This window comes from Galeopterus variegatus, unplaced genomic scaffold (assembly GCF_000696425.1).
Source record: "Galeopterus variegatus unplaced genomic scaffold, G_variegatus-3.0.2 Scaffold996, whole genome shotgun sequence".
Taxonomy (NCBI): domain Eukaryota; kingdom Metazoa; phylum Chordata; class Mammalia; order Dermoptera; family Cynocephalidae; genus Galeopterus; species Galeopterus variegatus.
In genome coordinates this window covers 438,285-461,378 of record NW_007727107.1, presented here as the reverse complement: position 1 = coordinate 461,378, position 23,094 = coordinate 438,285, and the positions used below count along the sequence as shown (strand labels likewise).

The following is a 23,094-nucleotide window of genomic DNA, read 5'->3' as shown; positions in this document are numbered from 1 at the left end:
TGAAAAAAGACAAAAAGACAAAAAAAAAAAAAAAAGAAGACCGGTAAGGGGATCTTAACCCTTGACTTGGTGTTGTCAGCACCACGCTCACCCAGTGAGCTAACCGGCCATCCCTATATGGGATCCGAACCCGGGGCCTTGGTGTTATCAGCACCGCACTCTCCCGAGTGAGCCACAGGCTGGCCCTTTTTTTTTTTTTAAAGATGACTGGTACAGGGATCTTAACCCTTGACTTGGTGTTGTCAGCACCACGCTCTCCCAAGTGAGCTAACCGGCAATCCCTATATAGGGATCCGAACCTATGGCCTTGCTGTTATCAGCACTACACTCTCCGAAGTGAGCCATGGGCCGGCCCATATCTGTCATTCTTCATTAGGATAGCAGTACAAAATTCAAGGCATTTGATCCAAATTATTGAAAAAGTCTTTCATTTACTACCATATTCTTCTAATCACTCCCCTAATTGGCCATAATTACTTTACTATTTCCAATTCCACCAAAACATCTTTTCAATATGGAACAACTTATTCTTTAATAGTCAGGAAATGAATCCAAAGACTTTCAACAGAAAGAGAGTATATTAGAAGGTTTGTTGAAAACTGAGCATGTTCCTTAGAGTCAATGCCTTTATGTTAGAGAAGCAGTCTTAACCCGCTGATCTGATCACACAGTGCTGAGGCTTTTCCGTTACTGATGTGTGAAGAGGTGAGGATGAACTCCCTCAGCTCTCCCATCTTCCATGGACTATGCAAGGCAAGGTGAGTTCAGTTTCATACCCTGCTCATTATGAGCAAAGGCAGCAGAATGTTTAATACCAGAAAGAGATGCCCTGGCTGACACTGTTCAAATTTCAAGGGTGATACTGATAGTGCCAGACTTCTCTGGCAGGCAGAGGCAGCACAAAGATGATTAATAAGTTGAGCACATTTGGCAGCAAAAAAGGGGTATTGGACAGAAGTCCCAGGACAACAAATATTAAAAATATTCTAAGTAGCTTGGACTGAAATACACTTATTCTTGGGGCAAAATCAGTTATGTTAAATAAACTACATAAAAATGAAGGGCTGGCCCGGTGGCGCACCGGAGAGTGCGCCGCTTGGGAGCGTGGTGGCGCTCCCGCTGAGGGTTCGGATCCCATGTGGATATCAGTTCCCGCTCACTGGCTGAGCGCGGTGCGGGCGCAACACTGAGGGTTGCGATCCCGTTACCGGTCAGTAAAAAATAAAAATGAAGACCAGCCCACCCCCAAAATTTGGAGATCATCTTTCCAGCTTTCTTTAGTCCTGAGGAATTGTATTTATAAAGTCCCATACAGAGGAAGCACTTCTAGAATGTGGACCTTCATGCTGTGATGTCTCAAACCATTCAAGCCTCATTCAAACCACTTTTTTTTTTTTCCTTTTTGTCTTTTTTCGTGACCGGCAACGGATCGCAACCCTCAGTGTCACGCCCGTACTGGACCGGGACCGGCAACGGGATCGCAACCCTCGGTGTTGCTCCCGCACCTCGCTCAGCCAGTGAGCGGCCGGTCTGTATGTGGGATCCGAACCCTCGGCGGGAGCGCTGCTGCGCTTCCCAAGCGGCGCACTGTAGCAGTGCGCCACCGGGCCGGCCCCTCAAACCACTTTTGAATCCTTCAGGAATGAGAATCTCTTCCCAGGTGGCAGAGTTTAAACTGCCTTCATTTAGAATTAGCCTGACATTGTTATGTAGACTTTGTTATGCAAAACTGAACGATCCTGGGCCGGCCCGGTGGCGCACCGGAGAGTGGCGCACCGGAGAGTCCGCTGCTTGGGAGTGTGGCGGTGCTCCCGCCAAGGGTTCGGATCCCATGTGGAGACCGGTTCCCGCTCACTGGCTGAGCGCGGTGCGGGCGCAGCACCAAGGGTTGTGATCCCGTTGCCGGTCCCCGTACCGGGTTGCGATCCCGTTACCGGTCAGTAAAAAAGACAAAAAGGAAAAAAAAAAAAACCAAAAGTGATCCCATTGCCGGTCCCCGTACCGGGTTGCGATCCCGTTACCGGTCAGTAAAAAAGACAAAAAGGAAAAAAAAAAAACCAAAAACTGAACGATCCCTCCAGCACTATCATTACCTGGCATGGGAAACAGAGGGAGTAGCCAGTTTATTTGCTCGTTCACTGCTGTGAAGTTTTGTCCTTAACTCGTTCATCTCTGCATCTTTAAACTGGAGTTGAGACTGCAATGATTGGAGCTGGAAGGTAAAAGAAACATACTTATAGTGGCCCTACCACCTACACGAAAAATGTCTCTTGGCTTCAAAATCCTAAGCAAGTAAAGGAAAAACAATGCAAAATATGTATGAAACTCTGCTGTGGTATAAATGTCCTAAAGTATCAAATGTTAGCTTTCTTTCTCAAAGACGGTATGGTACTCTAGAAAGATACTTGACTCGAACTATTGTGAAGGTAGTTTGTGAGGGTTCATAGACCATCCCTACCATTTACTTAGTCTCTCTGAACCTTAGCTTATTTATAACATTAAATATCTGTCTTTAGCATAGTTGTGGGGGGTGGGAGAGAGGCGCAGAGATTACATAGAATGATCAATATAAAATACCAAATACAAAGCTCAGCAAAGTACCATATCTTAGCAGTAACATGTTAACCTTTTAATGAATGCAGTGGTGCACAATTCCAGGTCTTTTTGAAAGTCTGTGCACAGTATTTGGAATAATTTTACCAAAACCCTGTGCAGTACAGGGAGACCTGCTGCTCTGTCCCCCAGGGCCTACAGCAACGGTAACTGCCATCATTCCCCAAGCACACTCCCCCAAGGCATAGCACCAGACAGTAAGTGCAGGAATGATTGAGTCTACCAACAACCTTTCTGAATATTTTCTGGAACAGATAAGGCAAATGAGTCACAGAGCTTAAGCCATTACTTTGAAGTCACCACTTGTAGGTAATGAAGCCTGGATTCAAACTCTGACTGCAAATTCCTTGCTCTTCACATATGGAAAGTAAACTCCTGTTGTTAGTGCTGGGCACAGGTAAGTGCTTATTTAGAGTTTGCTAAGCTTGCTGAATGAAGTAATGGCAGAATTAGACCCCATGTCCTTGAGATTGAAGTGCTGAAGGAAAGTAGTGGTATGTACTGGACTGATGGAGTTTGGATGTGTTGTCTCCTCCAAAACTCATGTGGAAATTTGACCCCCAATCTGGCAGTGTTGGAGACTGATTGGGTCATGGGGGTGGATCCCTCATGAATGGAGTAATGTTCTCCTGGGGGAGAGGGGATTAATGAATGAGTTCTTGCTCTACTAGTTCCCGCAAGAGCTAATTGCTTAAAAGACCCTGGCACCTTCTTTCTTTCTCTCTGTTGCTTCCTCTTGCCATGTGATCCACTTATACCCACCAGCTGCCTGACACTTTCCGCTATGAGTAGAAGCAGCCTGAGGCCCATGCCAGATGCAGCTGTCCCAGAATCGTAAGCCAAATAAACCCCTGTTCTTTATAAACTACCCAGTCTCAGGTATTCTGTTATAGCAACACAAAACGGACTAATACATGGACCACTACTATTTTTCTTCCCAGAACAGTAACTCTCTGTCCCTGAGAAACAATCATTTCCCTACATCTGACCATGTGATTCAAAATGGGAACTGTCATCTTTATGGTTCTAGCGACTGGTCCAGGGACAAGCACCTGACTCAAGTTAGACCAATCAGAGCCTTCCTCAGAATTTTAAAACTCGAGATGATGGAGCCTAAATTTTAATTCTGCTCTGGAGTTATGAAATATGAGCCCAAGAGCTTCTGGAGAACACATCCTCTACCATAACGATGTTGCTGTCTATAGCATAGAGAATAAAAATGTGCCCTGGCAAGGTTTAAGTCATTTGAGGCCCAAACACACCCCTGTTTTTGCCAGACTTGGTTATGGAAGCCAATACATTTCCTTTTTGCCTAAGCTAGGTCAACTGACTTTCTGATCTACCAAGAGACCTAATTTAAGTTTGTTTCTAAACATTCTAAGATAATGATTTATTCCTGTCAAGACCAACTACCACAGCAAAGCAGAGTTTCATCTGTCCTTTTCCAAACCACACACAGACCCAGGAAGAAAAGTGCATGGCAATTAGCTGATAGTAGAAAGCATTTAAGACAAACAACTGTTGAAATCTCCCTGGAAGATACACAAGCAACATTGGTCATTGCTTCTAAAGGAACTCAGCAAGCAGGCAAAGCTGGTGTCCATATACGCAATACAAATGCTCTGGGTCACCTTTTTGGAGAATTCCTTTTCTTTGTCACTGAGTGCTTGGGTTTTCTCTTGCTCAAGAAGGAAATGTGATCTTCTCTGTTCCTCTAGAATGGATTCTGTCCGATGCAGTGAGTCCCGCAAAACTTTAATTTCTCCATTCTTAACGAGGACTTTTTCTTCCATTGTCTTTAGCTGTAAATCCAAATTAATCTTGTGAAAAGTTTGTAAGGAAAAATTACATACATACTTTGTTTTAACGTGTAGCTGGGGGGACAAAGAAAGCACAAGAGAAATATGTCCTATGGACCAATGAGTGCTCAAAATGTATCCATACCAACCAGACATCATCAGGGTCTGCTAGGCCTGTTCATGGGACAGCTGATTTTCAGAAAGATAGTTTAAGGATACACTTGTCACTCACACATGCAGATTCTTTAGGCTCTCATAGGCATTTAACAGTCTGGGTCACACACTTGACAGAAGTAGAATTCCACATTATATTCCTGGCATTCTTAGGGGCCTACAGATGGTCATATAAAAGATTTCTGCTTTCTTGCAAAACTGCTAATGGAAATGACAACCATTATGATGTTATTTTCTTCATATAAAGTTATATACTACAAATTCATCTCGGTGCTATAATAGTTTGTATCTCTTTTTGGATCTGGTGTATAGTGTTTCCTTTCTTGCCTTGGCTATTAGAAATCTCACTATTAAGTTTCTTTCAGCCTTAAATTTCTGGCTTTCTTTCTCCAGCCTTCTCCCACTTATGGGGATGAATCTAGACTGTTGTTTTAAAAATTTTATATATTTTGTTGTACAATGCTTTTTTTTTTTTTTTTTGTCCTTTTTGAGACTGGCCGCACCGCGCTCAGCCAGTGAGCGCTGTGAGCGCATCAGTCATCCCTATATAGGATCCGAACCCACGGTGGGAGCGCTGCTGCGCTCCCAGAGCCGCACTCTCCCGAGTGCGCCATGGGCTCGGCCCGTACAATGCTTTCTAACACACGAATAAGTGAATGAATTAGCTATAAAAACCACAAGTTAAATCACTTACCTTTTCTTTAAGTTCTTTGTATTGTTCCTGAAGTACCTCTAATTCGAAATTATCTTTAACCAGAACACTTTCTCTGCTTTTCCCTGCAGGATTTTTTGACATCCCATCTAATCTGGAGACCTTATGATCACCTGTTAAAAAACATTTCCAATATACATTTCAGGACCCAATATTCTCCTACTTTTGACAGAAAATGCTGAATAAAATCACTTTTGAAAGCAAAGTAGGGCTGGCTGGTTAGATCAGTTGGTTAGAGCATGGTGTTGATAGGTCAAGGGTTTGGATCCCTGTACTGGCCAGCTGCCAAAAGGAAAAAATAAAAGAACGAAAAGTAGAGAAAGATCTAGATCTAGATATTTTCCAACCTAAGAACATGATTCAAGCTCATAAATGATCCTTATGAAATAACAGATCCTATCACTCTCTCCCCACCCAATTTCAAGAGTCTCATCTAAAGGTTGAAAGGTATGGTGAGGATCTCACTGGCCAGAACTCAGTGATTTACTATTCAACAATATTTATTGAGCACCTATGATATATGTCAGGCATGATGTTAGTCTCTAAAGATACAATGTGAGCAAAATGGATAGTCCTCCACCCACAGAGCTTACAGGACATTCAACAAATAATTACGTGAAAAAAGGTAAAATTACAACTGTGATAAGAGCTGCAAAGGAGAACAAATACAGAAAAGCCTATAACAGGGGAATCTGACCTAAGTGGAATGATTGGAATGCTTCCCTGTGGAAGCCTTGATTGAGCTGAGAGCTGAAGGACAAGCAGGAATTAACCAGATGAGCAGAGATGAATAGATGGAAACAACACTCAATGTACAAGAAAGAGCAATGTGTAAAGTTCCTGTATTGTAAGAAGGCAGAGAGAATTCAAAGAATGAAATAAAGTTAGTGTGTCACTCACCCATAGAGAGAATGGGAAAGGGCTAGACCATGCTGGGCCATTCAGGCCATGTTAAGGATTTTGGTTTTGGCAATGGAAAGTCATTAAAGGGCTTTCAGTAGGGATGTTCTTGGGTATCTGTGTAAGACTCAGCCAATATGAGTTTTGAAGAGACCACTCTGTCTAGCTATTGTGTGAAGTCTGACTTGTAGGGAGTCAAGACTGGAAATGCGGAGCCAATTTAGCAGACTATTGCCCATGGGAGGAATCATTGTAGCATATGTCTGGGATTTTGTAGAAATGATGTGAATAGGATGGATTCCAGAAATGGATTAAGAATGTAAAGTTGACAGGATTTGGAAAGGAATTAGATGTAGAGTCAAGGAAAGGGGAAGAGTTGCCTTGTGCCATTGGAGGGAGAGTGGTGCTAGTCTCTACCATGTGGAACATTTGGTCATCACGAGTGTTTTCTGAATATCTGCTTTGCTCAGCACCGTGCAGGAGATACTGGAGGAGGACTGGGTTTCCAGGAAATGATTGTGCTGAGTTTAAGGTGCCTGTGACATCCAAGTACAGATGCAAGGTGCCCTCAAAACTTTTCTCTTTATGGGAGCTGCCCAAGACTTCACTCATTCCCCAACTAAAATGTAAGCTCCACGAAGTTAGGACTTTATGTATTTTGTTCATTGCTAGGTCTACTATAGTTCCTAACATTTGGGCACCTAGCACAATCTACTGGTTGTATAAAAGAATAAATCTCTTTCATCTCATGTCTCTGCCAGGCCTTTCCTTTGCTCATGCTGCCCAAGGAAAACAGTGTACTTCATAAGATCCAAAGCCTCCTAAACTTGTCACAAGAATGGGTCTCCATGCGTGGAGATGGTTGTGATGGTTCTGACGGTGGTGGTAGCTGTGTTCCAAGGATCTCTGCTTAGAACCTAGAACCGATTGGCCTAAACTTTAGAAAATAAAGTAAAATGTTAACCTAGCTTTCTATATTGGCTGTTTGATATCCCTAATACATTTCTCTCTCAAATAAAAAAACCTTTTGGAACTCAACCAATGATTAAGTCAGGATGTTCTAATTTTTGAAAAGATGAAGGGGCAGTATCGGTGCAAGACACCCGGGCAGCGGTCGCCGTGGGGTTCTAAAGCCGCAGCCGTCTGCACCACCCTCCGGGGAAGAGGCCCCGAGGAGCACTCACTGGACACGTCCCGAGCCGCGGCCTGGCACTGGCTCAGGGCCTGTGACGCGAGGGTGTCGAGTTCCTCCAGGTCGTCTGCGGTGAAGTCCCCGTGAGCACTAAACGGGTCTTCGGGGTCAGGGTCAGCGGCCGCGGGGAAGCCCCGGGCTCGCTTGCTCGGGGGGTGTCCAGTGCCGAGCGATGGGCCAGGGAGAGGTGCTGGAGGCCCGCTCCGCCTTCTGCTGCCCGGCGCCGAGGTCCCAGCCATGCCTCCCGCGGGCCCCAGAGATCCGAGGACGCGGAGGGTGACCCGCCGGTCGCGAGGCGGGAGAGTCTGACCAACCGCCCGCGCGCAGCCGCCCGCCTCAGCCGCTGGTGCCCCGCCCCCGAGCTCATGGGGCCAATCAGCTGCCAGCCGCCGGGCGCGGAGGAATGACACACATTTCAGCGCGCCGCCACTCTCTGCCGAGTCCCTGTCTGTCTCGGCCCCGCCCCGCCCGGCGCTCTGCTGCCCGCCGCCGGGACTCGGTAGGTCTGCGGCGGGTACTCGGTGCGATGCGATCGGAGTTACCAGGGATGCGGGTCCGAGGCTCACCAGCCCCACCGCGCGGGTGTCTTTGCATCCCCTCCCTGGCACTCCTTGGAATACAGAGCCCTGTGGGAGCAGTTCGCTCTGATATTCACATGTGTGCGTCTGAGAGGCAGGCAGCATTCAGGGGTCTGGTCTCTGTGGCCTCGCTGTCCTCCTCCCGCCAGACTCACCTCTCAAATGCCCCGTGGATCTCTTGGGGAGGAGGCCGGAAGAATGGGGTTGAGCGAGCATTATGAATAGAGCTGTTGTGAGCAGACATCTTCCAGAATAGTAAATGTCAAATGTGTGCATGTGTAGGTCTGGGAAGGAGGAAAGGTCCAAGGAGAAAGGGTGGTTCTGAGAACGGTGTACCTCCTGGGCCCTGTGGGAGGGGATGGGAACTGCTCGGGCTATTAACATTGATTCATTCTTTCCTCTGAGAGTGTTGGAGTCTTTTTGTCGCACAAGTGAGGCTGGTTGTTTAGAGATGAGTGAGGCTCGGGATCTTCAAGGAAGGCCCCCTGGAAGTGGCATCTGGGCTGTCCTACAAGTTGAGTGGCAGTTAGTAAGATAAAGGGGTAGGAAGCTGGCAGAGATGACTACTCAGATAAGAATGCAACACCAAATGGTAGACCGACCACACAAGTGCCAGGTAGGAGTTATCTATGGCAGAGAGAGAAGGTAATCCTTCACAGAGGGCCAGGGATTTGAACTGGGCTTGAGTGCCTGACAGGATAATAGGGGATTAGCATTGGAGAGTAAGAGGAGCAAGACTTCTCAACGTTGCATGTTCAGGGCCAAACTTGGGAGAGTAAATGTAAGGAAGATTATGTAAAAGGGAGATTGCCGTCAGGGCCTAGAATGTCTAAGGACTTAATAGAATTTTTTGAAGCAACTGATAGGCTCCCTCAGATAGCTGCCCAAATGTTGAATGCTTAAGTCTTTTTTTTTGGCAGCTGGCTGGTAGGAGGATCTGAACCCTTGACGCTGGTATTAATAACATGGAGATCTAACCAACTGAGCTAGCTAACCAAGCAGCCTGAACACTTGAGTCTTAATTGCTTCAGGTCTCTGGTTCTGAAGGTAGGCAGGATTGTTCTTCATTTGTCAGGAAGGATTAGCTTCCATCAAATAAAGGAGCAGTAACTTGCTGGAGAGGACTGAAGCAGGCTGTTAACATCTAGTACATTACAGTCATAAAACAGGTCCCAATCTATCAAAACCTTTTCCAGTTTCGACTGTGCAAAGTCTCAGAATGGTTCCAGAGCCCTTTTTGAAAGCACATCCTCAGAGAAAAGTTTAGCATTATTAGCATTATTCTCATAGTTGTATCAAGGGCCTGAAGGGGAAATCGATGGATGGTCTCTATCCTCCTGGAATTTAGTGTAGTGAGGGGTGGTAGATAATCAAGTCAGGAGAAAAAGAACAGGGCAAGAGACATTGAGAATGCCCTTTTAAATGATCAGGGAAGCGCTCACTATCGTGATACTTGAGTTTTGTTTCTCTAAAGGAAGGAAGGGAGTATGCAGTATCTAGAATAGTGTGACAGAGAGAATCAAAAGTTGGTGAAAACAGTGAAGCAGCTTACCTGGAATGTAGGGCACCGTGGCTGAAGTTGGACCAGGGTTATGAATAGTCTAGATCTCTTAGAGCCTCACTGGTCATTGTAATGACTTTGGCTTTTGCTCTAAGAAGCCACTTAAGAATTCGGAGCCAGAGAGAGATAAAGTATGACTTGCGATTTAACAAGATCACCCTGGGTCCTGAGTGAAGATTAGACTGCAGGGGAGCAAGGCCAGGGGCAGGAAGATAAATTTGGAGGTGATTGCAATAATCCAGGTAAAGGATTATAGGGTTAGAATGGGAAGATGGTATTGGAGGGAACATGAGATCACATTTTATTTTGCTGATGGAGTTTTTGTTTTGCTGGCTGGCTATCACAGGGATCTGAACCCTTGACCTTGGTGTCATAACACCGTGCTCTAACCAACTCAGTTAACTGGCCAGCCCATTTTGCTGATGGACTGAATGTGGGATATAAGACATGGGAACCGAGCAAAGCCTTTTCTGGAAAGCCCTTGTGGAAATGCAGTCCTGAGGGCTTCTGAGGGAGCCTGGTTCTTAGAGACTTTCAGGAATCTCCCTTTCATAGGGCATATTGTATGTATTTGTCCTGCCTCCCTGCCACAATAGAAAAGTTTCTTGACAATAGGATCTGTTCGCTGTTATATGCCCCAGTGTGTGCACACAAACAGATGAATAACTCCATTAAAACATATGGCATATTGGATGCCACAGAGAAAGATGGGTTTTCTTTTCCAAACTACAAATTCTTTCACTACCCTCATGTAAGGTATCCCGTCAGGTATACCACCACACAAGAATGACAGCTTTTCAAATGAGTTGGTTTAATTCCAGGTGATACAGAATTCAGGGTAGAACAAAGACCAAAGAGCAGACTTTGGCAGGATTCTGGGCTGTTTACTTTAAATTCACAGCTAAGGTAGGAATGGCTGAGTGAAAACAACTAAAGAGACAATGAGCCACCGTATGACTGCTTTCTTTCTTTTTTACAAAAGTTTATTCTTAAATGTACAACAGGCTCCACGACAACACTTCATTCTAGCTATAGGTGGCAAAAGATGTTATGGCAGGGAATCTAGATGTTCAAATAAGAATGGAATCAAGGGTCACCATCACCTCAGGCACAAGGAACAGCTTACTTTTTGCCAGATTTCTTAATTCCACCTGTGGCTGCAAAAGAAAAAAAAAAAGTCAGGGGAAAATGCAGTTCTTACAGTAGAAGCACTATGGGTCTGATGTGGATCCTAGTAAGGCTTGGCTCTTGTACTGGGCATTCACTTTGATACAAACATGCACAGTGGCTTTACCGATGTTGTCTATTCTGGGCAAAGGTAGAATGAGGTTGAGGAAGGGGCACAAGCAATGGCTGTGCACTGGTCTGGATCTATACTATTGTGTACTTCACAGATTAGCTCATTCAATCTTCATGCCATATCAACTCATTTTACAGTTAAAGAAATCTTAGTTGTAGGTGGTGGTATTCAAGTTTATAAAGCTGGTATGTGATGAACCTGGATTTCAACCAAGGTAGGGTGACTTCCAAGTCCACATTCTTTTATTTTTTGGACAGCTGGCCAAAGGGATCTGAACCCTTGACCCTGGTGTTATGGTGTACTCAATACCTTTATTTTACCCAACTTACAAACGATAATATATTTGGCACCCAGTAGGTAATGTAAGAAAAAGTTGCATTATTATGTATGCCTTATACAGAAATGAAGATTCAAAGGAGCTGTGACAAAATAAACCCTAAAAAAATTAGATGATAATCAATGAAAAACAAGTAGTATAGAGTTTCACTAAGGATTGACTTTCTCTGTATACACAATCACAGATTAAGAAAAGGTGCAAGGTACTTCACATCATTCCGAAAAGCAATCTCAATAGCTAGAACCTCAGGACCGTGTGGGTAAACAATGATGGACCAAACTCCCTGGGATAGGGGAATTGGGAAGCCCTGGATGACACTCCTACCTTCCTCGTCTCTAGTGTGGCTCACAGTGCTCAAATAGGACAGAGATAACTGTGGAGGAAATAATCACTAGTTTGATGAATGTAAAACAGCGTTTAAGTAGCACATAAAGTGCTGGGCCTAAAAAATCTTTTAAAACGTAATCGATTCCTCTCACATAAAGGAAAAGAAGAAGCAAAATGGTAGGGGGTTAGGTTAAAAAAGTATATGGAGCAATGGCACGCCGAGGAGTCTAGACTTCATCCTTTAGGCGCACTCAGAAGTGAATCTGCGTCTCAGGTAAATAAATTCCAGACCCGGTTCTGGCTCCCGCCCCTTCCAGCTGCTGCAAATCCAGGAGCAGCTACGGCCGGCCGCCGTAGCGGACGACAGGAACCGAGACCTCGCAGTTCACCAACGAGGCAGGCAAGAGACTCGCCCGGGCCCTCATCCCAACTGGCGCTCCGAGCGTTTGTACGGCTCGAGCGCCATTCGGCCCTCACTTACCCAGGGGGCCTTTCCCCGCGGCCTTCGCTTTCAGTTCCTCTAGTTTCTTCTGCTCCTCTTTTTGTTTTTGCTTGAAAGCCTTGTCTTCCTAAGGAGGGGCAGAGCGGATTCACTCCAGGCCGGTCCCCGGTCCCTTCGCGCCCGCCCGCGCCTCCGCTCCCGCCCTCACCTCGTCCATCTCCTTGGCCTGCTTCTTGGGCTGTTTCAGGGGCTTCTTCTTGCCACCTGTGGGCGACACGTGCACGTTCAGCCCGTCCCCGCCGTCCGGTCTCCGCCCTGCCGTCCCCGCAAACCCAGTACACTTACCTTCACGGCCGGACATGGCGCCTACCGCCCCTTCCCCAAACCCTACCACCAGAAATGGAGCTCACGGTCCCACCCCCACTCCTGTACCGTGACATGGGCCTGCTGATTGGCTCTTAGTCAGGAAGTTGCTTCCGTTACCGGATGCGGCCCTCCAGGGGCGGGTACTAACGGGTCAGAGGTCAACTGAGCGGCAGAAGCTGTCTGGGGGTTGCAGCTCGGTTGCTGTAGGCACGCGAAGTACGAGAGGGTAGAGTTGTCCTGCTGGGGAGGATCCGGAACCACGCAAGAGTTCCTTAACCGAGAGGCGCCAGGCCTGTGACCGTGCACGGGAACAGCACTGCAGGTAGAGGGAACCGCACGCGCAAAGTCCTGGAAGCACTACACGTACCTGGAACCGAGGAAAGCACAGCGTGACTGGAAGGAGATAGGAGGGGAGGTGGCACAAGTGGGCGGGGGCTAGATCACCATGTCCAAGAGCTTTGGAAGCCAATGGAAGAAGTTTGGGTTTTACAGTGTAGTCAGGCGTGCACCCGTTGCGAATTCTGTTTATTCACGCAGTACATTTTGTTGAGTATGTACTGTATGTAGATAGTATTGTAGATACTGGAGATACAGCAGTGAACAAAACTGCCTGCCCTGGCAGAGCTGACATTGTAGTGGGTGAGACAGACTGTAAGCAAAGAAAGTAAGTGAAATTCATGTTGCAGGTTACATGATATATGTGCGAAGAAAAATAAAGAAGGGAAAGTGGGTAAGGAATGCAAGGGTGGGGGTGGGATGGCGATTTCTGATAGGGTGGTTAGGAAAGACTTCCCCAGGAGCTGACATTTGAGCAGGGCTTGAAGGAGGTGAGGGAGCAAGCAGTGCAGACAGCAGACAGCTGGTGCGGAGGCCCTGAGGTGGGCCTATGTGACTGGAGTGGAGTGAGGAAAGGGAGGAACGAGAGCCATGCCCTGTAGGCCATGGAAAAGACTTTGGCATTTACCTTGAGAGTAATAGGGAGTTATGGTAGGGTTTGAGCAGAGTGAGACATGGTCTCACCTGTGTTTTGAAAAGACCGCTGGCTACTCTGTTGACTGTAGACTGTAGGGGCTGGAGTAGAGGCAGGGAGACATCTGTCAGGAGGCTCTTGGGATAATCCATGCAAGAGATGTTGGTCATTGGGACCACCTGGTAGCACTGGCAGATGTAAGAAGAGGAGGGATCCTGGATTTAGAAAACTAGTGGCATTTGCTGATAGGTTGGACGTGAGGTAGGAGAGAAAGTGAATAGTCAGGGATGATGCAAGGTTTTGGGCTTGAGTATTTGTACTTGGGGTTGCTGTCAACCAAGATGAAGAGGACCATGGGAAAAAAAGGTTTGGGAGGGGAAGATGAGATCCGCATTAGATTTTCAAGCAGAGATATGGGTTGGGCAGTTCAATAAATGAGCCTGGAACCTTGAGGAGAGATATAGGCTGGAGAAGTCAGTATAGTTTTTTTTTTTTCTTTTAAATAACAGCTTTACTGAAATATAATTTACATACCATACAATTCATTCATTTAATGTGTATAATTCAGTAGTTTTTAGTATATTCACAGAGTTGCACAACCATCACCACAATCAATTTTAGAACATTTTCATAGATGGTTTTTAAAATCACACGCTCTGATGAGAGAGGAGTCTGAACATCGAGCTCGGCGTCATCACAATGTCCAGAGGTTAGGGAGATGAATGGTATCTGGAAACCAAGTAAAAATGGCATTTGAAGGAGGAGGGAGCTATCATGAGGCACAGGCTGCTGACAGGGTGAGTGAGATGAGAACTGAGAACTGATCATTGTATTTAGCAGTGTGGACGTGACCTGGGTAAGAGCAGTTCCAGTGACATGGTAGGAGTGAAGACCAGATCAGAGAGGGTTTAAGAGAGAATGGGAGAAGAGGAACTGGAGACAGTGAGTTCAGATAATCTGTCAAGGGAATTGGTTTTACAAGCGGAGCAGAGAAATGGGGTAGTTACTGGAGGGGGTGTCAGATCATTATTGAGCAGTGCCTGAGGAGGGGAGAGTACACAGGACTTGGGGCACAGGTTGATCTTTCCTAGGATCATGGATTTGTCATCCCAAGGATCAAAAGAGAAAGTGGAAGTGGGGCAGATTCTGGCAGTTGGGAAGGTATGGTGGGAGTTTGTAGAAGTTCTCTTCCAATTTTTTTTTTTTTTTGTCATTTTTGAGACTGGTCGCACCACGCTCAGCTAGTGAGCGCTGTGAGCGCACCGGTCATCCCTATATAGGATCCGAACCCGCGGCGGGAGCACTGCTGCGCTCCCAGTGCCGCACCCTCCCGAGTGTGCCACGGGCTCGGCCCTCTTCCAATTTTTAAATTATTTTCTTGGTGAAGAATGAAGCAAGCCATTAGCTGCAAGTGAGGATGAGGTACAGGTGATGGAGGTTTGAGGAAAGGGCAGTTGGTGGAAGACAGTCATCTAGATGGAGTGAGAGAATGGATTTGGAGGGGCAAGATCCTGACCTTGGCCCTCAGGACCCTATTTAATTTGGCCTCTGTCCACTTGTCCAGGCTCTCCTCCGTCCACTCTTCTCTGCTTCTACTTGCCAGCTGCACTGGCTGCCTTTCAGGTTTTGGACAACCTCAAGCGCTTTTTGCCTTTTTCCTCTGCCAGGAGCATTCTTCTCCTTGCTGGTTGAGAGGGCTGTGAGACATCTAGGTGGGCTGAGCGACAGGCTGGGTGGTGGGGTGGGGTGAAGAGTCTGTGAGAGGAGGGACTGGAGTGGAGAAACAACTTGGAGTTATTGACACATTCCCTCATACGGCAAAGTCCCTGCTGTCAACAAGTTTATGTTCTAGTGAGGGGCTAGCCAACACATAAGCAAAGAAATATGTGTCTGATGGAAAAAAACAAAGCAGGTGGCCTGGGAGGGAGTGGTCAAGGAAGGCCTTGCTGAGAGGTGACATTTCAGTGAAGGCATAGATGTCAGGGTGAGGGGAGTAGACTTATGGAGGAAGAGTGAGTGAGTGGTCTAGTCTGAGGAAGTGGCAGGGCGCAGACTGTGTGGCGGGATCATGCTTAGTGTGTCAGGGTTGCTGGAGCGGGTACAGAGATAGAAGGAATAAGATGAGGGCTGAGAGGTAGGCTTCTTGGCCACTGCCAGGACTGGTGTTCATGCTGGGTGAGGTGGGAACTGTTGGGGTTTTAAACAGAGGGATATAATCTGACTCATGTTTTCACAGAGCTTCTGGCTGTCATGTGGAGAACAGGCAGTGGGAGGCAAAGCAAGAAGCCAAGATTGCATAGGGGGCTGTAGTTGTCATTTCTGCCAGGGATGGGTGACCTTCCTGGATCCAAGTGTGGGTGTGGCTAGTAGAGTAGGGGCAGGAAAAGGAGGCTGAGAAGGTTGGATGAAGCCAAGAGGGGTCAGTGCTTTCAGGAAGAGAGGGTGTTGGGGAAGAAATCTGAGAAGCACCTGCTGGATATAGCAAGGCGGAAGTTTTGAGGGGCCTCCAGAAGAGCAGCCTCAGTCATGGAGTGAGACCAAGAGAGGAGGGGGGTGAGGAAGTGGTGACAGCCAAGGGGGACAGACACCTTTCTGCCGAGCATCACTGAGAAGGTGCTGTGCTTGGCGGGGCTGCAGGGCTGTGTGCTTTGTTGCATTGTTGAAGAGTACACCTGCAGGGCTGTTGTGAGATCACAGCCTGTGTGCTGTGGGTGCTGGTGCTGAGGCCTGGAGGCTTGCCCAGGCCTTATGAATGGGGCCCAGGGGCTCAGATGGAGCACCAGCTTGGAACCAGTGTCACAGAGATATCCCCTTCTATGGCTCTTGGCTTGGGCCCACTTTGAGCAACCAGCTTTATTTTCAAGGGGGCCTGGGCTTCTCCAAGGACTGTTCCCAGTGCAGCATGATGGGGAGAAGGCTTGGATGCCATGGGCATGTCTCTTCCACTTCACCTTGTATCAGGAAGCCCTCGTCTTATTTTGTAACTGGGAGCTCCTCCCATCAGTCTTCCTGTCCCCAGCTCCCTGTGCATTTTTCTTTCTGGCCTGGTTGGTTGGCCACCAGGTGTCGCTTTGACAGCCAGGATCAGTGCTTGGGGTCTTTAAGGTGTGGTCTGGCCAGAGGAGGGAGCTGCAGGACCAGGTTTTCCCAGGAACATGGGTCACCTGGCCCACTCTTTGGGGTCCTTAAAGAAAGTCGCTGCTGCTCTTGGGCTCAGGCAAGGCCTGACTCTGCATAATGGGAGACTCCCTCTGCTGTTCAGGTAATGAGAAGTAAGTGTTGCTAGGGCCCAAACATCAAAGCAGGGTTGAAAAGGGAAAGATTAAAGAAGCCTAACCTGTTGATCAGTGACTAAGGTTGGAGAGGGGAGAAAGCTTATGGAAGGTGAGAAATGTGAGACCGGGAGTTGGTAGCTTGTAAAGTTTGGTTGGAGGGCAGGAGGAGAAGGGTTGGTGTGAACCTAAGAAAAGTTGTCATTTGTGGAGAAAGCAGTTTTTTCCTCCTTGGAATTATCCTCTCAGGGGAGAGCTTAGAGTTCTTTGCCTTGGGACGTGAATGACCTGTGTCCTTATGTCCTTGCATATAATTGAAACTCTGCTTCCCCAGAGCTGAGGCAGCCCTCAGGGAGTCTGGGAAGTTGGTTTTGAGAGTCTTTTAGAGAAATGATTCTGGATCTTAATCTTCTATGAATTCCCCTCAGTTCCGTAACTTCCCTTGGTGTCTTGAATATTTGTGGGGCATTGTCAGCATGGACACAACTCAGGTTGAGAACTTTCTTTGACATTATCACTAAACTGGGCAACAGGATTCTCATCCAAGTCACAACAGAGAGACCTGAGGGATGCCGGGAGGTGGGTGGAGTGGGAGGCTCTGGTTTGTGTGGCGTCAAGGAGGGAAGTCGGAGGCATGATATCCTATGTAATTTCTTCCCCAAATGTGTTCTGTTGTCCAAGAACACCTAGGGGAAAGCCCGACCACCCTCTTGCTTCGGGGGGCTGCAGTCTCTAGGCCCAACAGAGTGGTGCTCAGTTTAAATGATTTAAGTGGAGGCTAGTCTGTTCAGAACTGTCCCCAGGCCTTCAGACCTGACTTATGTCCAGCCTTTCTCAGCTGCGAGCTGATCTGTCTGGCGTCCCCCTCACAGATCTCCCGATGACAGGGTGCAGTCCTGTGTTTGCCATGCAGCACACTGTGGGTGTGTCCCACGTACTGGTGCGGAGAGGCCTCCTTGGAAGGGACCTCTTTATGACAAGGACTCTCTGCAGCCCAGGCCCCAGCCAGCCTGGAGAGAAAAGACCTGAGGCGGCGGCCCTTGGGCTGTATCACCGGCTCCCAGCACTGGGAAGAGCCCTGGGGCACAGCATTCAGCAAAGAGCCTCCTCCACAGCCAAGGCTTGGTGCGACAGATATGAAGAGTTTGTTGGACTCAATGAGGTTCGAGAGGCCCAGGGAAACGTGACTGAGGTGAGGAGGGGAACCGGGGTGGTTGGCCCTGCTTTCTGCCTTGGGAAATGTGGCTTGGTGACTCCTACCAAACAAGTTATCAGCCACATGGTGCTGGGGAGCCATACCCAGACTTGCCTTTTCTGGTGGAGGGATTAGACTCATTTCTCACATGGAAACCTGAGTTTGATACTACTGGGGCGATAGTCTCTTTGTACCTCTGCCCCCCAGTTTCCCTGAAAACAGTCACTGTGTACCAGTAGGTCCCTGGCCATTAACATCCCTTCTGTTAGTCCAGTAAACACTTCCTTCATTGACTGTTTGGGGATGGAGGGTTGCTGCGTTTCTGTGTGTGATCATGGTATCCCTTCTGAAAGTAGAAGGCACCGGGAAGCAGCATACTGTGAGGTGGAAAGAGCTGCCAGTAAACACTTCCTTCATTGACTGTTTGGGGATGGAGGGTTGCTGCGTTTCTGTGTGTGATCACGGTATCCCTTCTGAAAGTAGAAGGCACCGGGAAGCAGCATACTGTGAGGTGGAAAGAGCTGCCTGTGGTTGTCGAGTCCTTTGAGGCAGCAGAAATGCTTTCTGCCAACTCTGTTCCGACTCCTGCTTAGGCACAGAGCAGGGTAGCAAGGTGGGAAGAACCTGGAGTTCAGCTGGGGGCTTTGAGGCACATGGTGCCATCTCTCCCCTTGGAGATTGTGAGCTTGGCTGCACTGGGGTTCCCGGGTCTATAAACTCAAGACCATGGCAGTGCCTTTCGTGGCATTGTTATGAGGCATAAATGAGGTAGCACTTGGGAAACAGCATAAGAACATAGGTTCTTTACAGTGGTTTGTATCAGGCAAGAATTGGCTGGGTTTGGTGGACACATATTATGTGCACTGTTGGCTGTTATCAGGTTTCTCAGGGGCATGTTATTTCTACTTGAATGGATAAATCTGGTGATCCTGATGGGTGTGGCCCAGGGCTACACTTTGAGTTCCACTGGGTGAGCAGGATTGGTGTTTAAGGGACTTTGTTTCTACTCTGTGCAGCTGACACTCCAGTGACCTTTTCTTGGCCACAGCCTTGTTGGGAATGGAGCTGAGCCTGTGTGGGTGTGGAGAGAATGAGCAGACGGCCTCTGTTGTTCTCTCCACAGGCAGAGAAAGTATTCATGGTGGCTCGTGGGCTTGTCCGAGAGGCTCGGGAGGACTTGGAAGTTCAGCAGGCCAAGCTAAAGGAGGTGAGGGACCGCTTGGATCGTGTCTCCAGGGAGGACAACCAGTACCTGGAACTGGCTACTCTGGAGCACAGGATGCTGCAGGTAAGCACTTCTGAAGGCAGCCCTTTCTCACCTGGACAGGCACTCTAGCCTGCCGGGTGGGAACCTTGACTGGTCTGGTGGTCAGAAGCCTAGTGAAGAGGTGAACCAGAAACTCCTATGGAGGTACAGGACCTCAGGCTTCCAGATCCTGTCCAGCTACTTCCTCTTGGAGTACTAGGGGCAGTAGTCCAGGGCTGTATAGTCTGGAACCCAGGTTGCTGAGGAGGGAGTAGCAAGGAGGGACTGGCCTAGGGAGCGCCAGACACTTCCCTTCCTTTAGACACATTCTGTAATGTCACTGCAGGTCTGGTCAAACCCAAGACTACTCAGGTGGGAATATCACACAACTCACTTCAACCACTTCCAATTCCTTTGGTCCCCCCACCCGCCCAGATTTATGAGGCTTTCATTCATTCTGCATGTGTTTATGGAGCATGTAGTCTGTGCCAGGTGCAAAGTAGTGGGCCATCTGGTGGCTACAGCTGCAGGGATGCCTTGCTACTGTGTAACACAGCTTTGCTTCTGCAGGAGGAGAAGAGGCTTCGCATGGCCTATCTGCGTGCAGAGGACGCTGAGCGAGAGAAATTTTCCCTCTTCTCTGCTGCTGTGCGGGAAAGTCATGAGAAGGAGCGCACAAGGGCTGAGAGGACCAAGAACTGGTCCCTCATTGGGTCAGTCCTGGGAGCCCTGATTGGTGTGGCTGGCTCTACATATGTGAACCGTGTACGGTTACAGGAGCTGAAGGCCTTGCTCCTGGAGGCACAGAAGGGGCCTGTGAGTCTCCAAGAGGCCATCCGAGAACAGGCGTCTAGCTACTCCCTCCAGCAGAGAGACCTCCATGACCTCATGGGGGACCTGAGGGGTCTGGTGCATGCTGGGCTGGGGCAGGGCTCTGGGTCACGGGCAGATACTTCCCCTACCCAGGACAGAAACACAGATGTCCTTTCAGCTGCATTGGAAGAGCAGCTCAGTCATTCCAAGCAGGTCCATTCATGTCTAGAGGGTTTACAAGAGCAGCTTGATGGCCTGGAAAAGACTTTCAGCCAAGTGGCCGGGGTGGTTCAACTTGCAAAGTCTGCAGCACATACAGGCCCAGTGGAGCCAGGAGACAAGGCTGTGCCCAGCTCCTTGCTGGAGCAGGGGAGCATGATCTTGGCACTGTCAGATATGGAGCAGAGGCTAGAAGCCCAAGTCAACAGGAACACCATCTTTAGCACGCTGGCCACCTGTTTGACATTTGTGGCCACACTGCCTGTGCTCTACATGCTGTTCAGGTCCAGCTAGCCCCTGGACTCTCCTTCAGAGGGTCTGAGGGGGTAGTTGTGAATGTGGATTTAGTTAGAGAATCCCAGCAATGAAGTGAGCCTTTGGGGGCATACACAACCTGAGTCTGAGCACCATCTGTGTGGCTCACCAGCAGGCATACTTTTCTGTGTAAGCAGCGCTCATTTACATTAGTTATCAAAACTTTGTGCTAATGTCCAATTAAAATGTCTTAGAGATTTTATTATTTAAAAATGATGTATGTCAGACTGAGTTTTGTCCATTGAAATTGAGATCCATGACTCGAGGGTTGGGTCTGGAGTCAGGGTAATTGCCTCTTTTAGTTCCCCTTTCATCTCCTCTTGGTCCTCTGTTCAGGACTGTTTTGGATGCATTCATTCCTGAGACCTGGGTTTTCATTTTGGATTTCCTGGCCTGTCCTCCCCTTACCTGACCTTCCTGTGTCAGGTGGCCTGGGGATTCCAGGCTAGGTTCTGCTGCCCACTCATTGGTGACTTTGGTTAATTGCCCTCTTCTGGATCACTTTCTCTGCCATGATGGGGAGAACCTCCTGGTTCTAATGCTGGAAAAGTGACCAGAGGAGAGCAGGAAAGAGAGATTGGGGGAATGGTTAATAAATGATGCTGGGGACATAATTACAAGGATTGGTGGCTAATATGGATCCCTGGTACAGACAGTGCTTTGGGCAGCACCAGTGTGCCACTGGGGCTTGGTGTGCTCCCACACACAGCCTTGGGATGATCTTGACAGGCACCGTCAGAGTTTAGATCACCAGCAGTGTGCATGGAGAGGCAGTGATGGGGGGGCCTCCCACAGGTGGCAGGTATAGTGGGGCATACCAACTGCTCTGAGAACCTCTAACTTCTCCCTTTTCAAAGGGGAACAGTGACCCTTGACTTCCTGGGCTAAAGGCCACGGGTGGCCTGTGTTCCCATGTAAATAGGAGCTGTGGGCTGGCACTGTATATTTGAGTTTGAGTATTGGAGGTCTGGCACGTAATGGAAAACCCACCTTCTTTCAGAGTGCTCTGCAACTTATATGCAGGGTCCATGAGTGGGGGCTTGTTCACCTGTGCAGAGCTGACTCTCAGCAGAGGACTGTGGAACCAGAAGTGTTTTCTATGAGGCACCCTCCCTTCTTGAAGCCCATGCTCAGTCCTGTACAGCTAGCATGGCCTGAATGGCCCCATGGGTTCTCTGAACCTCTGAGTACCTAGTCCTTCCATCATTTGGTCACTCCATCCTTGGCGAGTAGTGGTTCCCCAGAAGGCATGGGATGGAATGACTTCTGCACTTGAGTGTTCACACTCCTATTGGGACAGGAGGCACCATATCTGTAGAGATAAGAGGGGCTGTGGGGTTTGGAAGTCCCAGGTTCCCCTCTGGGGTGAGGTACGTCCTGAAGGGTGTGCACTTTGGTGGATGGATTTGGGTAGGGGAGGATTCCAGGCACATGGAAAGAGCCCCCACTAGCTGCAGAGGCAGGAAAGCCAAGGTGGGTGTGGTACTGGGGGCAGACTGTCCTGGCTGAGGTGGTGATAGGTGTGTGGGAGTTGTGCAGCATAAGCTGAAGGATCTGGAGTGCCAGGTTGGCAGTCTCCGAAGTCAGAGGCCAGAGGTGAGGAAACTGGGGAGGGACTGCCATGCTGGTGCCGACAAGGTGCTGAGCACCTGGATTCAGATGCTGGAAGTAGGGGTGGAGGAAAGAGGTGACCTGAGGACTTGGGGAGGGAGAATTTGAAAGGCACAGAGTCTGGTAGATGACAGAGTGAAGGGAGACCCTTGATAAGGGACGTGAGGTGGGAAGGTGTCTGTGGTTGTTAGCTCTTAAGGCAGTAGCCAGTGTGGATAACCTGAATTTCCTGGTTGAGGTTTCCCTAGCCTGTGAAGGCCCTGGAGGCTTCCAGGTGATGTATGTGTGAAACGTATTTGCCTTCCAAGAGGCTGTGCCAATGGCCTTCAGCCAAAGTTCTCCAAAAGTCCTAATAGGATGGGCCAAGTCCTGGCTCCTGAATTTGTGGTGACCAGGCAAGGGTGTGAAGGTCCCTGCACAGGGCACAAACGGGCCTCAGGAGAGAACCCTTCTGCCCAGCTTTTCTTCCTGCAGAAAGCCCAGGTGTTTGCCAGTGAGAGAGTCCAGACTTGCCCTCTTCTCAGCTTGGGGCGGGTCCAGGTACAGGCCTGGGAAGAAAGGAAGGAAATGAGCTCTTGCTTGTGCACCTCTGCAGCCGGTATGCCTTGCTTTAACAGCCCGGTTAGGGGTGGTATCACCCCCACTTGCCGGTGAGCAAATAGGCTTGGGGAGGGGGGGAGTGTCAGGTTACATGGCTTAGTGATGGCGCAAACCCAGGTCCAAGGCCGTGCTCTTCCCAAACAGCCAGAGGTGGGGCCGGAAGGAGGGGTTGGCTGTTGAGGAGACCTGGGAAAAGGGGCGGTGGGCAGGGCCGGGTGCGAAGGGGAGAAACTAGGCTCCTGGGAATTCAGGTTGAGAAAGTTGGGGGAGGACGACCACTGGAGCTGGGTACTGGAAGGGAAAGAGGGAACTCCTAGCGCTGAACAAGGCGAGGAGGTGGGGAAGTGGCTCCCGAACCGGCCAGGCAGGTGAGGGTCTCGAGTCCGACCCCGCTCTGGCGGGGCGGGAAGAGGTGGGTGCGCTGTACCCGCAGCACCTGGGGGTGCGGAGCGCGACCCCCCGGCCCGGCCTCTCCCATCCCAGGAGAGCGCCCAGTTCCGGTTCCAACGCGGGCACAGGTGAGGCCGGGTGGGGACGGGGCGGGGCCGCCTT

General features: G+C 48.9%; 2 protein-coding genes across 3 annotated transcripts in view; one reads left to right on the top strand and one right to left on the bottom strand.

Moving 5' to 3' along the window:
- Window positions 1-7,652, bottom strand: part of LOC103591608 (ATR-interacting protein) — a 17,448-nt gene extending 9,796 nt beyond the window's left edge. The window contains exons 1-4 of the mRNA XM_008574085.1: window positions 7,383-7,652; window positions 5,281-5,411; window positions 4,245-4,415; window positions 2,094-2,212 (exon numbers count right to left, since the gene is read on the bottom strand). Of these exons, the coding sequence (XP_008572307.1) occupies window positions 2,094-2,212; window positions 4,245-4,415; window positions 5,281-5,411; window positions 7,383-7,629 (668 nt within the window). The 5' untranslated portion in view covers window positions 7,630-7,652. The remainder of the gene's footprint in view (window positions 1-2,093; window positions 2,213-4,244; window positions 4,416-5,280; window positions 5,412-7,382) is intronic.
- A 4,668-nt stretch (window positions 7,653-12,320) lies between these two features.
- On the top strand, window positions 12,321-20,548 carry CCDC51 (coiled-coil domain containing 51). 2 transcript variants are annotated; one of them, XM_008574083.1, is made up of 4 exons: window positions 12,321-12,623; window positions 17,537-17,735; window positions 18,862-19,026; window positions 19,555-20,548. In XM_008574083.1, the coding sequence occupies exons 3-4, from the start codon at window positions 18,877-18,879 to the stop codon at window positions 20,308-20,310; spliced, it is 906 nt and encodes a 301-aa protein (XP_008572305.1). In that variant the 5' UTR covers window positions 12,321-12,623; window positions 17,537-17,735; window positions 18,862-18,876; the 3' UTR covers window positions 20,311-20,548. The 2 variants fall into 2 exon arrangements, with proteins under 2 accessions (XP_008572305.1, XP_008572304.1); XM_008574082.1 differs by lacking the exon at window positions 12,321-12,623 and having other exon boundaries at window positions 17,419-17,735.
- The last annotated feature ends 2,546 nt before the right edge of the window (window positions 20,549-23,094 follow it).

What these genes read in the sequence shown, in the direction of transcription:
- CCDC51 (XM_008574082.1), top strand. Translation starts at nt 17,424, where the DNA reads ATGACAGGGTGCAGTCCTGTGTTTGCCATGCAGCACACTGTGGGTGTG. An exon ending in CCCAGGGAAACGTGACTGAG is followed by an intron (nt 17,736 to 18,861) that starts GTGAGGAGGGGA and finishes TTCTCTCCACAG; the next exon opens with GCAGAGAAAGTATTCATGGT. An exon ending in TGGAGCACAGGATGCTGCAG is followed by an intron (nt 19,027 to 19,554) that starts GTAAGCACTTCT and finishes TTGCTTCTGCAG; the next exon opens with GAGGAGAAGAGGCTTCGCAT.